The sequence below is a fragment of the Drosophila elegans genome, unplaced genomic scaffold, assembly GCF_018152505.1.
Source record: "Drosophila elegans isolate 14027-0461.03 unplaced genomic scaffold, ASM1815250v1 contig_468, whole genome shotgun sequence".
In the NCBI taxonomy this organism is placed as follows: Eukaryota; Metazoa; Arthropoda; class Insecta; order Diptera; family Drosophilidae; genus Drosophila; species Drosophila elegans.
The window spans coordinates 837,974-852,474 of NW_024545855.1; the positions used below are offsets into that span (position 1 = coordinate 837,974).

General features: G+C 39.1%; 1 protein-coding gene across 1 annotated transcript; it reads right to left on the reverse strand.

The window, feature by feature from the left end:
- Nucleotides 1-3,533: 3,533 nt before the first annotated feature.
- On the reverse strand, nucleotides 3,534-9,772 carry LOC108143744 (gustatory receptor for bitter taste 93a). Its single transcript, XM_017268276.2, has 4 exons — nucleotides 9,672-9,772; nucleotides 4,974-5,177; nucleotides 3,786-4,911; nucleotides 3,534-3,722 (listed from the first exon to the last, which is right to left on the reverse strand). Exons 1-4 carry the CDS (start codon nucleotides 9,770-9,772, stop codon nucleotides 3,534-3,536), a joined length of 1,620 nt encoding a protein of 539 aa, XP_017123765.2.
- Nucleotides 9,773-14,501: the final 4,729 nt, after the last annotated feature.

The following is a 14,501-nucleotide window of genomic DNA, read 5'->3' on the forward strand; positions in this document are numbered from 1 at the left end:
GTGAAAGTATGTGGAACATGACGTACTCTAGCTGCTGCTCTCCGCATGTTCGGCTTCTGCGGCGGCTTCTGTGGATTCCTCAAAAGGTCAAAGTGTTTGCCGCCGAGTTTGCTCACCAGCCAGCCCACTTGATAAGACGCCGAAGGCACAGGCAGCGGCACCCCACAGTCTTTCAGTCAATAGAATGCCGAATGTTGTACATCTTTTGATACCTATTACTCTAAAATATCATGGCTTAAAAGGATTTTAACATTATATAATGTTTACACGAATATTTAACATAAAAATTATGAAAATTTATGCCCATTTAATAAGCTGTAAAGTTGTTTATTGCATTGCAATATAAAAAAGTAAATGATACAAAAATGCATATCCCTAAGTAGAATTTCCATAATGAAAAAGATATATTTTATAAAACAACAAGAACTTTGCAGCTTGAATATTAATTACTTACTTCGTTTGCAAATTTTACGCAATGAAACCTTTTATCATTGAATTGTAATAATTTTTTTATTTCCCAAAGATATTTATTGAAGACTCACAGTTTATGAGGCTTTAACTTATTTTTTAGAAAATTATGCTTAACCAGGGACTTAAGAACTATTTAAAAATTGGCTTTAAAAAATCATGATGTGTTTTGATTGGAAAAAAAGGTCGTTTGTCCTGTAACAAACCTTAGCTTAATCCCTAGAAAAGGTAGAAATTCAGAACAAGGCCGTAAAGTGTTTGTAATGAATGTTTTGGCTGCACATTTTACCCATTAAGCCTTAATCCTTTTAGAAATCAAAGAAAAATGTGAATTTTTTAATGAAAATAAATGAAATTCGATGCTATAATAATAAACAATATGCTGAGTATGTGATTGTTCATACTTGTTCTCTGTGCAAGTGCAATGAGCGTTGACTGCGTCGCTAGTTACATGTGTACAAATGCTAAAAGACATCGAGTATGTGGGCGGAGGGGGAATTGGGTGGTACATGCAACCGCGACTCTTGGGCGGCGGCATCTTTCAACTGGCGACGGCATCCCGACAATGCCGCAGCTCCAGCTGAGACTCCGAAGTGGCGGCCAGCTACCCGGTACCAAAAGCGACTGCCAGCCAGCCCAATCAAATCGCAGTGCCGGTGCCGAGCTTCCGAACTAATTACATTGCAAAATACCTGAAATGTTGCGAACGGCAGGAAATCAACGAAACGGGAACGTTGCTCACTTTTCTGGAATGGTTGGTGGGTCTGTGCCTGGATCCGGTGATCAGATCAGAGCTCCGCTGGCCGGAAATATGCATGGCTTGGCCAGCAAGCTTTTGGCCAACTCCAAATGGGCGCAGAAAAAAAGCAAAGCGAAATATTTGAATGTGGCTCTCGTCAGTGTCAGGGATTGGAAGATCCCCACCTCCAAGCTGCCATGAATCCCCTGCCCTCTTAGCAACAACAAAAATAACAGAAACAGAAACAAAAACAAAAACAGACCGTGTGCAACGGAGCAGAGAGCTCGGAAATTAATTCAGTTGCAGGCCACAAGGCGCGTATTTCTGCCGTTGTGTTTGCTTTGTTTCCATTTCGCCACCGTCGCACTCACGGGTCAGTTGGGATCGAATCCCGGGTTCAGATGCCTCTCCTATAACCCCACCTCATATAAACTATACACATATATTTTCTGAGCATATATGTAGTATATATAATAGGCGTGACAAGCGCGTTACGCTCCGCTGACGCCCAAAATAATCAAAGACTCGAGTCGAGTCGAGACGCTGGCGATGGCGATGACGATCAAGTGATGGAGTGAAGTGGGGGTGGAAAGCGAAATACACTGATGGGAAATTGGTTTTAAATAAATCCATTAAACATTTATAATTCATTTCATGAATTTCTAAAATATAAAAAAAATCATTACCAAATCAAACAATAAAAACAAATAAATAACAAATACTATTCGGTTCTTAAAAATATGTTAGATGAAGATTTAAAAGGTAACAAGCTAACTAACATTTTTTATTTTTATACCCTTGCAGAGGGTATTATAATTTCAGTCAGAAGTTTGCAACGCAGTGAAGGAGACATCTCCGACCCTATAAAGTATATATATTCTTGATCAGCATCACTAGGCGAGTCGATCTAGCCATGTCCGTCTGTCCGTCTGTCCGTCTGTCCGTCTGTCCGTCTGTCCGTCTGTCCGTCTGTCCGTCTGTCCGTCCGTTTATATGCAAACTAGTCTCTCAGTTTTAAAGCTATCTGCATGAAACTTTCCCAAAAGTTGTCTTTCTATTGCAGGTAGTATATAAGTCGGAACGAGCCGGATCGGACGACTATAGCATATAGCTCCCATAGGAACAATCGGAAAAATAAATGAAAAAAAATTATAACTTTGCTGTTTTTTAATTTTTTGTTTTTTTCTTCGACATATAGCAATGGTTAAATATTTCAGAATTATGGTTTAAATTTCATCAAAATCGGACGACTATAGCATATAGCTCCCATAGGAACAATCGGAAAAATAATTGAAAAAAAATTATAACTTTGCTGTTTTTTAATTTTTTGTTTTGTTCTTCGACATAAAGCAATGGTTAAATATTTCAGAATTATGGTAAAAATTTCATCAAAATCGGACGACTATAGCATATAGCTCCCATAGGAACAATCGGAAAAATAAATGAAAAAAAAATTATAACTTTTCTGTTTTTTAATTTTTTGTTTAGTTCTTCGACATTTAGTAATGGTTAAATATTTTCGATTTACGGTTTAAATTTCATCAAAGTCGGACGACTATATCATATAGCTCCCATAGGAACAATAAAAATATATAAAATAACTATCAAATAATTGAGCTGCAAATCATCATAGCTTCAATGTTTTTAAACTTATACGCAAGTAAATTATAATTTTAATGTTTTCAAAAATGTTTAATTCTTGCAATAGCTGCAAGGGTATATGAACTTCGGCTTGCCGAAGTTTGCTTTCTTTCTTGTTTACACATAAAAAGTTTCATGATAAACATATCCTACTAAAAAATGTGTGTTTCCAAACAAACTAAGTAAAACTGTTACTGTTTATTCACTAACTCTTGCATTTCTCAATTATACATTTTTTCCGCATTTTCTTCCAGTGTTGTGGGAGTAATAAAGATGGGATTTGAATAGCGGGAGTACTGGAGTTGGGGGAGCTATGTTAATTACACCATGTCAGACGTGAAATTTCAATTTTTTGTTGTTCATTCCCATTTCTTTAATTTTTTCGTTGGTCGCTTAACGAGCTCATCTTGGAGGCACTCTGAAAATTGTATCAGAATGTCTTGTGGAATGAGATATAATGGACGATAATGAACTCAGGCCGATTCAGGTGAACTTCAGTGGTGGAGGTTAACTTAAATGATGGGCAGAGATTCAGAGAACATAGAGCGAGGGTGCTGAGAAAACATGTTAGATATTTGCCTTTGTGTAAGGTTAAGATATAAGATTCAATAATTTACTTGGACAACTTTAAATAATATTCATTTATTAAATGTAAAGGGAAAAATGTATACCTTTTCTACTTTTTTTAATCAAACTGATTTTTAATTTCATCGGATGCCTCAAAGCCACCTGTTATGCCAAACTGAAGTAGTATAAAGAGATAGGATATAATGGCTGATAGGATGAGAAGGATAAACTCGTTGTTAAGGTGAAAAAATCCCAATACTTTGAATTCCAGCAGTTGCGTTTGCTGCTGACAAAGAAAAGTTTCCACCTGGGGAAGTAAATATATATTTGAAATATAAATTTAGCGTAGCTAAAACCCCTCCAAACTCACACTCTTATCCCAACGCTGATCCATATCGCTGCACACTAAATCCAGTGGCAATCTCTTAGGCATTTGCGACTCCCTCACTGTATAATCTGCACACATAATGAGCAACACTAGATTGGCCAACTTGACAGCAGCCATGACCAAAGACACCAAAGCCACTTCATCGTCGTTCAGATAGTGCAGAATATATTGATAGAGCATTATGCAAATGGTTATGAAATTGTAGTAAATGTAGAAGAGGATCTGCCACTGCAGCATTTTGCGAAAGGCGTTGGTGACCTCATACAGTTCACTGTAGATAATGGCACACTCATCCAACTCGTCTGCAAAATCACACAGGAGTCGCATCCTGCGATAGTGACTCATTCGCTGCCCCTCCTCCTGCGATTCAATGGGTTCCATTCGCTTTAGCATGGCCAAAATGTTCGCAGCCATGTGCTCGTACATGATTCCGGAGACCAAAAACCCCAGGAAACAGGCATCCAAGACAAAGACCGTGCCAAACCACATGTAGACACCAATGACGACAGCCACCGAGTGGAGAATGCTTGCAAAGTTTTCTTCCTTGAGCAGCGGTATAAACTCATGGAAATAACCGCACAGTGTGAAGAACAACTTGAGCAAAAAGAAAACGACAAATTTCGGTGGAAACAACTGCTCCAAACGAGTGGTAGCACATATCCTCTGGTAAAGGGCCAAATATCTATTCATCACCTTTTGAAATTTGTTCTCACCCGTTGCCTGGATTATGAATGATATGGTTGCCAAAATGGTAACGGAAAGGACTTGAAGTGTAGCTACCAAATCCGCATAGCTCTCTATTCTTGTGCCCAAGAGCGGAAATGTAAGTGTGGGCCAAACTGCTGCGTATATTACAATGACCAAACAGCGCCACAGGGTGCTGAGGATGCCTTTGTTGCTGCCCCTTTTAGGGGGTCTTAGTTGCAGTTTATCCTTGTCCAATTTCGAGGAGAGCAGCGATAGTCCGAGTGCCATACGATATAGCCACAAGAGCAGGAATCGCGGCCACCTCTCCACTCTTTTCCCGGCCATAATCGAGCCACAACTGAAGCCTGAAGCCTGAAGTCTGAAGTCTGAAGCCTGAAGCCTGGCTAATGACATGTCCTGCCTTTGCGATAAGTCTGTTGATTTTATTAATTGAATGTGTGGATATCGGCAATTGCCATTCACGCTCCGCTGAGTGCCTCGCTGACTGATTGGCCCCCAGTCCCCAGTCCCCAGCCCCCAACAATCGGGACACGGAACTCGGGGATTGGTTGTCGGGAATCGATGATGATGGACAGGCCAGCCCCGGGACTTATAGGCATACCCAGTCCCAGATCCACTTGGTCCCAGTTCTTGCCCTTCAGGCACACTGGCACACAACAGATGGTGCTCGAAAAATAAAACCATCATCGGTACAACAAAAAAAATGGGCGTAAATTGATATTTATGCCCGTGTCAATAAAGTTGTTTCGGGTTGATGGACTACAGAAATCAGCCGAATTTTGTAATGGAGGTGAATGTACGAGTATTTACCAAAAATTATTCACATCTTTCTTTAAAATTTCTATAACTTTTCTTCGGTTTATTTTTGTTTATTTGAATTACTTTTGAAAATATTTCGGGATTAATGGAAACGAACTCATAAGAAACATATTTTGAATTATTGTAAAAACCAATATGTTTAAAGCTTAATAATATATCTATATATGTCATGTAAAAAGGTTTCCTGTTTTTATTAAACTTTTTAAATACATATACAAAGGTATCTCCTAACAACTGAAAACCACCATGATATATAATTATATCATGTGGCTTTGCTTTTACACTGTTGATTTATAAAATGTTGTTCTAATAATTGTTTGTATTTATCAACAAAAAACAAGTTGATAATCAATCTCTTTTTGGTTATATCTTGTATAGCATGTCATTTAGAACAATTAGTTACGTTAATTCTTCTCATTATCTTGATTCTCCTAATTCGAATGTTAACACATGATAAACTAATTGAATGCAATTTTAGGTATAAACAATTAAGTATTCATTAGCCTACATAAATTCATGAGTAGGTTAAAATATCTTTGTTATTAATATTAACAGCACATTATATAATATTTATTTTACGATAAAATTTTGTATTTCCAAAAAAAAGCCACATAATTCCAGAGTAAATATTACGGAAATTGCTTATGAGTTCAGTGTGTGCAAGCAAGTATCAACATTAAATATGTAATAATTTCTTATCAAGGGAATCCAGTTTATTGGCGAACTAAAAACCTCGACCCGTTTTCCTCGTTCGTTGCCATTTAAATCGTTGTTTTGCGAAACACCAGCGCCAATGTGCCATTTTCATTTGATTTCTCCCTTAACGCTTCAATGCGAAATGCGAATTTCATTTCAATTTCAATTCACTAGTGGGCAATTAGTAAGGCGATGACTTCTCGGCCCGACTATTTCTGCTTTGGCACTGGAAATCAATGGAGTGGGGAGTTGGTATTGGAGTGGGAGTTGAAGTTGGAGTAGATGGAGTAGCGTACCCACTCCCATTTTCCCAATCCCCCACTCCCAATCGAATTGCAAGTTGCCAAACACGTTTGCCGGGCATTAGAATAGCCCCACTTGCGGGGTCAACAAACTCGCAGCTGGCAGGAATTGTTTTTTCCAACATACATATATCCCCATCCAGAAGAACCAAGAAGGAAGTCGTGCCTCCAGAGCCTCTGAACTGGCAATAGAAAAACAACGGAGTCAACAGCCTTCGGCAAATCCAGTTGGGACTTGCAAGTTGAGAGTTGCTAGCTGCTAGCTGCAGACAGCAAAACACAGCCAGCAACCAGCAACCAGCAACATCGGCGATCAGCAACAACTAGCAGCTAGCAACTAGCAACTAGCAACCAGCAACCAGCAACAGGTCTAGTCCTGCTCCGATCAACATTTAACTTTAACAACCGCTCTGGGGAGGAGCTGCGGCTCGAAATGGGCGTGCAACAAGCCTGGGCCCCCAATAACTGGTTTTCCTAGATAGATATAGACAGATAACACCGGCTAGAAAGTCGCTGCCCGGCTTCAAGTTGCAACAGCAACATCAGCAGCAGCAGCAGCAGCAGCAATAGCAACAGCAACATCAGCGGGAGCAGCATCCTGCAACCAGTTTACGTACAGTTCGCGTCCGTGTTATTACAGTCCCAAGTACATGGAGTAATTGCATAGAGCTTGGAGCTTGAAGCTTGAAGCTTGGAGCAGACCTGACCCCAGTCAAAGTCCCCAGTCCCCAATCCTTAGTCTCTAGTCTTCAGTCTCCGTGATGACCAAGCTGACGATGGGGATCGCTTTTGGGTTGGGGATGCACCGAAACAAATCTAAACTGATTCAATTTTAAAGAAAATTAATTTATGGTAATAGGGCAACATAGGTATATTGTATTATATATCATTACATATAAAGTAATGGTATTAAAATTGTATAAATAAGTCTTCTTCAAATCATTGATATCAATCATTGACATTTAAAAAGATTTGTTTGACATTAATCATTGAAATTAAATTTATTTAATATGTTGTTTACATTGGTATCAATTTAAGTATTCAATTTTCATTATTAAAATTAGTAAGTATTAAAATTGAAGAAAGCTAAATAATTTTAACATAGTTTCTTCGATAATTAGTTCCTAATTCTTTTAAAAATTGTTAGAAGTTACTTCGCTTATAAAGTCAAATTGCTAATTCACTTAGAAGAGTTCTACAACAAACATTGATGTGCTCTTTTGATTTGACATTATCAAATTAACAATTAAATACATTTTTTTTATCGTGTGCTTTTATAGTATGATGCTAGAGCTGCTGCATCTGGGCATCGGGCAATGAACTGATGGAAAGACAATAGGATCAGGTCCGGAGCCAAGAACCAACAGCCAAGAGCCAAGCCCTGATCTCGCACAGAGGCCCAATCTATAGCTTTGGATGCTTATGCTCCATGCTGCAAGCTGCTGCTGCTGCTGCTGCTGTTGTTGTTGTTGTGTTGTTTTGCTAAATTGGAAATAATTGCCCCGAGGCAGCGGCAGAATGCACGTGTGCACTTGTCAGGGGCAATGGCAAAACATATTTTCCAGGGTTTTTTGTTTCGTACCCTGCAACAAACTTGTGGATCACTTTTTCATATATAAACATTAATATAAAATTAAAATTGATTCCAAATTGAAAAAACATCAACAATTTTAAATATAAATCTCAATAGTAAAACCAAATTAAATATTATTGTCTAGTTCTAAATTATAAAATCGTTTTTTAAAATGTTATAGAGAATAATAATTTAAATATTCTTGCTTCTTTTTTCTTCAGGATTAAATAAATAATGTTTCGAAAGATCTTTAGAGATAATTTCAAAATGTTAAAGGATTTATTAAATTTGTTTATATGCAAAAGTAACAAAACAATGTGACTTTAAATATATTTATTTATAATACAAATATAAAATACTATTACTTATTAAATGTTGAAAGTGCACTTTTCCTAAGTCGATCAAAATAATAATGCTCTAAAATTAAGAGGGAGAATTTGCAGCTGGAAGAGCTGGAAGTTCCAGCCCCACCACGCCCTTTTGCAACCCCCCATGTCAGTCGATGTTGTTGTAGTTGATGCTTGTGCTTGTGCTGCTGCTGTTATCATTGTCATCGGCAGTTCTTGTTGTTGTCCGCTATGACATAAAGTACGCAACGGGAGGGAAAAGAGAGCGGGGGCGGAGAAGGAGAAGGAGAACATGCGAGTGAATCTGCAAAAGCAAACACAATAAGCAAACAAAACGGAGAGTCGCGCAAAATAATAATAACAATAAAGTCGACTACGGCACAATAAAAAAGTACAGGAAAGGTTCAACGACATTAGGAGATTAGAGAGCATTCACATGCGACTACGCAACGGCGGCAACAAAAAAAAAAACGGGGAGAGAGTGGATGCCATATGCACATTTAAATATGTAAGTGACGGAGAGAGCAGGAGAAAGAAAAAGAAAAAAAAGCAAACGACAACGCATAGAGCACGAAAACAACAAAAAAGAGCAGACCAAACAAAAAAGTCATCGACATCACATGGATTTTTATGTTGATGTTCGATGGGCGACAGGGGGTTAAGTGGGGGAAGGGGGAGCAAGGACAGGGGCGAGGGTCCATGGGGCAAAGGGGCCAAAGGGAGGGGGGGCGAGTCTAAAAGAGTCAGGGACAGGAACATGAACAACATCAACAACAACAACAGTGAACACAAAAACAGAGACAGCGACAGGAAAATGTTTTTCATTGTCTATGCCCGTTGGAGAAAAACTAAAAGCGGCCAGATGGAGCCGAAGTTGGATCGTTGGTGCACTGGAAAAAATTTCATATTCTAAATCTAACACTTTAAAACCTAAAATTACATACGAATATGGAATAAATTTTAAAATCGGAACAAAATCCCGAGAATCCTTGAGTTCTTATATATAAAAACAAATAGAAACTTAACAAAGTAAAAAGTGGTATTACCCTTGCTGTTTATAGTTTAAATCAATATTAATTTACATACAAATTTAGTTTAATTATTCCTAAACTCTAAAAGTTATAGAACTCAAGATCATTAAACGGAGTTTAACAGAAAACCAAATAACTAGATCATTAATTTCAGTGCAGGAGTTGGAGTCATCACAGTTGCGGGAGACATGCCCCATGCGTTTGCATAAGCAGCAGCAACAAAGACAGAAATAGGAAAGAGCCGAAGAAAAGGGAGTGGGTGGAGTGGTGGGGGGGGGAAAGTGCATAAAGACAGCCCATGCAAATGCTACCCCCACCATTCTGCTGCACCCCCCACTGCCACGCCCTTCGACTTCTTCGCATTTTGGCGTGTGTTGCACAAAATGCCTCACTTGGATGCATCGCTATTTCCAGCCACAAACAGATACATCTCCACATAAAGATCTCGATCTCGATCTCGATCCCGATCCAGATCCAGATCCAACCCCTGCATAGCTGGCAGGGCTAGAAGTCGGCGGCATTTGCTTACACTCAATTTGGATATTTAATTACGAGTGGGGATGGGAAATCTTCGGCCCCATCAGCCGCCTGGTGGTCGTCAATAAAAAAGTTGGGAGTCATAGTGCCGCACTTTGGATACCTCTTTTTTTTAGGATGAATGTGGCTATATTAACAAAAATGAAATTTAAGAGGAAGAGATCACTGAAAGAATGGGTAATACACATTTATTATTTATATTTATTAATTAATAAACATTTTCTACCCTTTTTTCTTACACAGCTAATTATTGACAGTTAAATTTAGTACTATTTTTACTAGTTTTGATTATATTACTTTATGAATCTTTTCAAGCAATAGTGTTATAATAAGGTTTCACACTTTAAGTGCCATAAGCAATATACTCTCAACCGAAACGAGAAAAGGGTTAGAGCTGAAGTGCTGAGAGGCTGTTCGATTTGATTAGGTTTTCAAAAATCAATTCTCCAAAGGCAACGGAATTTATTTGTTTTGCCGCCTGTGTGAGAAAATAAACATGGAGCAGCATCCCAGTGTCTGCCGATGTCTTGGCCATAAACTCCGGGAATAGTGGTGATAATGGGAGGTGAGTGTGGGGTCCGGAGTGGGGAACCTGATCCCTGGAACTTTCTTTCTTTCCAACCAGCCAAGCGATTGTCTCGCCTTTGTTTGTTATCACTTGAAGTTTGAGCAGTTTTACGAATTGATTAAGGCGGCATTTGTTTACGAGCAACAGGTAAACAGTGAGTGAAATGAGGAGGACAAAGGGAGAATCGGTTGAGAAAGGGTTATATGGGTAGTAAAGGGGTTCCGGACCTGATCGCACATCCAGGGAGGGAAACGAAGTTTTGGGAAGCCGACAAACTTTCCGTTTAAATGCTTTTACAGTTGAATTGCAAGCATGTTCTGAACGGCAGTTTTTGTACCCGGTACTTGTGGGCTTCAATGGGTATATTGTATTTCACTCGACCAGATGTTGGTTGCCAATCAGAACTGGGTTTAGTTGACTTGCCAACTTAGTTATATCATTTGAATAATGTAATCATTAGTTTTTACCCTAAATGCTTCATTAAATCATATAATATAATTTATTGAAACCTTAAAAAATGATCTAACGGTCTAATCTTGATTTCTGGAAACCACACAAACAGTATATTTTTATCTTGTGACTATATGCTACTGGAATTCTTGATGAATAAGATGATGAGCTAGGAAAGACACTGATTTATATAGAGCTTGTTGAACATGCTATATAGGCAATGAGTATCTCCTAGTCGAAAAGGGTTTGTTTTTGGATTTTTCGAATTGTTTATGTGCAATGTTCTGTGTTTTATTTGACGACTTCGAAATCGTCTGCGTCTCCGCTTCAGATCGCTTGGGTTCTGTGGGGATCGGTTCTGTGCTGATTAACCAAAGCATGACGGATAACTGACGCGGCCAGCACACCTGACAATTTGTTAATGAGAGCAACATCGTCGGGTCTCAAAGGCGGCAGGAAGCCAAGCGGTAAAGCCAAGCCGAAAAAACGAGAACGATCCAAAAAAAAAAAAGCGAGCAGGAAAGCAATGCAAGCGCAACGGATGACGGATGTCCTGCAGCGGAGTAATGGCCAAAACGAGTCAGAACAAAACGGAGCGGAGAACATAACTAACTGCAGTAAAAATGTAAATAATGCAAAACATTTTCTCACCGCGTTTCGCTGCGCCGCACTTTTCAGGCTTCCCCACAATTTGCTATATCTTTTTTTCTTTTTTGCTTTTTTTTTGTACCTCGACATACATACCCCTCTTTTTCCGCCGGAAGGGAACTTGTTTCATGGGAAATTAAATGCAAGTGCTATCGACAAAAAAAAAAAAAAACAAAAAGAACAAATCATATGAGAGATCAGCAGAGCTTTCTAATTGCGATGACAGTCAAAACATGCAGCAGCTGTGAGATACAAGATACACGATACCAGATACAAAATGGATAGATGGATGGATGGATGGATGGATGGATAGCTGTCCAGGGCACAACATATGGACGCAGAAACTGAGATGACCTTTTTTCCAATAATAAATGGATATGCATATGTATCCCTATCCCTGTAGCGTCTGCTGGTGTGTGCACTTCCCCCCGCCCAACCCATTTGTAGTGAAATTTAATCAAGCGTTTAATGCCAAGGTGGAACGTCCATGGAACATAATACACAAGCCATCAGTAGTGAAGCCAAGGGAGGGGAGGATGCACACAGAGAAAATAAAGGACCTTTTCTAATTTAGTTTGATACATTTAATTAAAACTTTCAGAAAGCTCTTTACTAGAACTGTAAGCATCTCTAAAATATTCATATTTTAAAATTAAAAATTTTATTCACCGTTTGCAACCATTGCGTACTTAACCGCCAATAAATTTCTTTATTAATGAATAAATTCAAATAAAAATGTATATGGCTAAGCTAATCTTTAATTTTTTGTTACATTGTACAATGAGTGGATGTAAATATTTAGCAAACAAATAACAAGCTGACGTGTTTAATTTTGATACATGCAATACTTATATTTATTTGCTAATAAAGCGTTAACAACTTGGAAACATACATAATAAGGAGCTTTATAAAAAGTGATAAAAATTTTTACTGAAGCTTAACACATCTGTTTATAACGAAATTTATTAGCCATCGTTTAGTACCGCATAATTGATGGTTTATTAAGGAATTCTTTAATACGTAAATGAGGCAGTAGGCAGAAGTTGATGTTTTAATGCCACATTTTAGATTTCATAAACAAATTTTTCCCTGTGCATTGAGGGTGGATGAGGGGCTTGGCCCGAGCGAGGGCGTTTTTAGTGATGCTGAACCGGGTTCTACTGGGCTGGGTTGGTTTGGTTTGGTCGGGTTTGTTCGGGTTTTCGGATGGGGATGGGCCCAGCTCGGGCAGCTTGATGTGCCTGTCATATGTCAGTCCGTCTTTTCTTCCTGTCCTCTCACCTACGACGCTGGTTAATGACATTTTGCAGTTAATTGCCGCCGCTGCTGCTGCTGCCATATGGGCCATGGTCATGGTTTCGGCCAAAAGCAGCATCGAATGTGAGATCTGGGGCCTGGAGTTTAGGTCTGGGTAAACGAATATGCGTCTGTAGGCTGCGCGTTGCATTTCCAGGCAATGTAATTTGACTACATTAACTGAATATGCCATAACATGATCAGGCGAAAAGAGAAAGGCCTGAGGGTTGGGGGTTGTGGGGGTTGGGGGTAACATGGAAAGTGAGGGCGGGTTTCGAACTCTAATGATGCTGTGTCAGTGGCTAATCCATCCATCAGACTCAATGCCAAGTACAGTTTCTGTGGCTTGGTAATAAAAAGGGAGAGTTTTAACCTAAACTAATAGTAATAGTATTGTTAAACAAAATTATGTAACAAATTTTGTAACAATCCAGTGTTCATTTAAAGTGTCCGTTTTAATAAAGGGTCCATGCTTTGGGTATTGCTTGCAATCTTATATCATTTAACATGCTTCGATCTTATTTCTGGAGATAGGGCACAAAAACAACACAAGGTCCCCCTTTAAAATCAGCTATCTTTTGATTGCCTTTCAATATTAACTGCCATTATCGGATCAGTTAAACGTCATGTTACTATTTTTGAGGATTCATCGACGGGTTTTATCTTTATGGCGCGTATATATTTTATCTTGCTGGTTAAAATAGACAACAACAAAAAGAAACAAATAAAAGAATAGTATTTTGAAATTGGTTTAATCAAGACAAATTCAAGGATATTTTATCTACTACAAAATTGCAATGAGAAAAGCCAAATCAGAATTTCTTTCTATTCTATTTCCTATTGGATTGATTATTTGACATCTGTGCCATTGGTTTTCGTTGGGTGATTAGTTAGTAATTAGTCGCAAAAAAAGCCAGTCATCTGTTTAGCCCAACAATGATCCTCACTGTATTCCCCCATTTAACATGCTCAAATCTGACATTTTGGATTGCCACACAATATCAACCGTCATTATCGGATCAGTCAGAACGTCAGGCTGCTATTGTTGACGATCCGATCCCCCTTGCTTAACCTTATCTTTTTGGCGCGCACTTTTCCCCAGGCTGGTGGTGAGCAGGTAATATCCTAGAGACAACAACAACTAAACAGGAATCAGATCCAAGTAGGCAGGTACATATGCTGAAAGTGAGGGGAAAGTCGGGGGCGAGGGACTTAGGCGTAGGACGTAGGACGTAGGACGTGGGACGTGGGACGTGGGACGTAGCGTAACCGGCAATACTATATATATTGGCAGCAAACCAGTTTTTATAATGTCAATTCGAATCCTACACGTTCATGTCCATCCACACGCATTAAGCGCGACAGTCGCAAGTCCAAATGATGACGATCACCGGCGACAGAGAGCGAGTATCGGACGCGGGAAAGAGATGGCGATATTGAAGCAGAAAGAGACGGGGTATAACATGGGTAGGGGATTTGTTAAGGGGCATGGCACAAGGAACAAGGAACTGAGAACTGAGAACTGGGAAAGGTAAAGGTAGATGTAAAGGTAAAGGGGATGCGAGGATCGTCGAGTTGTTGGCGTTGAATTTGATTTTGATTTCACCTGAGTGGCTGAGCCTTATTCCCTGCCCTTTTGTTGTTCTTCTTTTCTCGGGCCTATTTTGTTTTTATTTTATATTTCTGCTTTGCTCTGCTTGCCTTGGCCGTGTTCTTGTTTTTT

Coding starts and splice junctions, on each gene's coding strand:
- LOC108143744 (XM_017268276.2), bottom strand. CDS start 9,772: ATGCAGGGGTTGGATCTGGATCTGGATCGGGATCGAGATCGAGATCGA. Junction 5,178..9,671: donor GGAAATAGCGATGCATCCAA/GTGAGGCATTTT, acceptor TTATTTTTCGAG/CACCATCTGTTGTGTGCCAG. Junction 3,723..3,785: donor ATCAGCGTTGGGATAAGAGT/GTGAGTTTGGAG, acceptor TTACTTCCCCAG/GTGGAAACTTTTCTTTGTCA.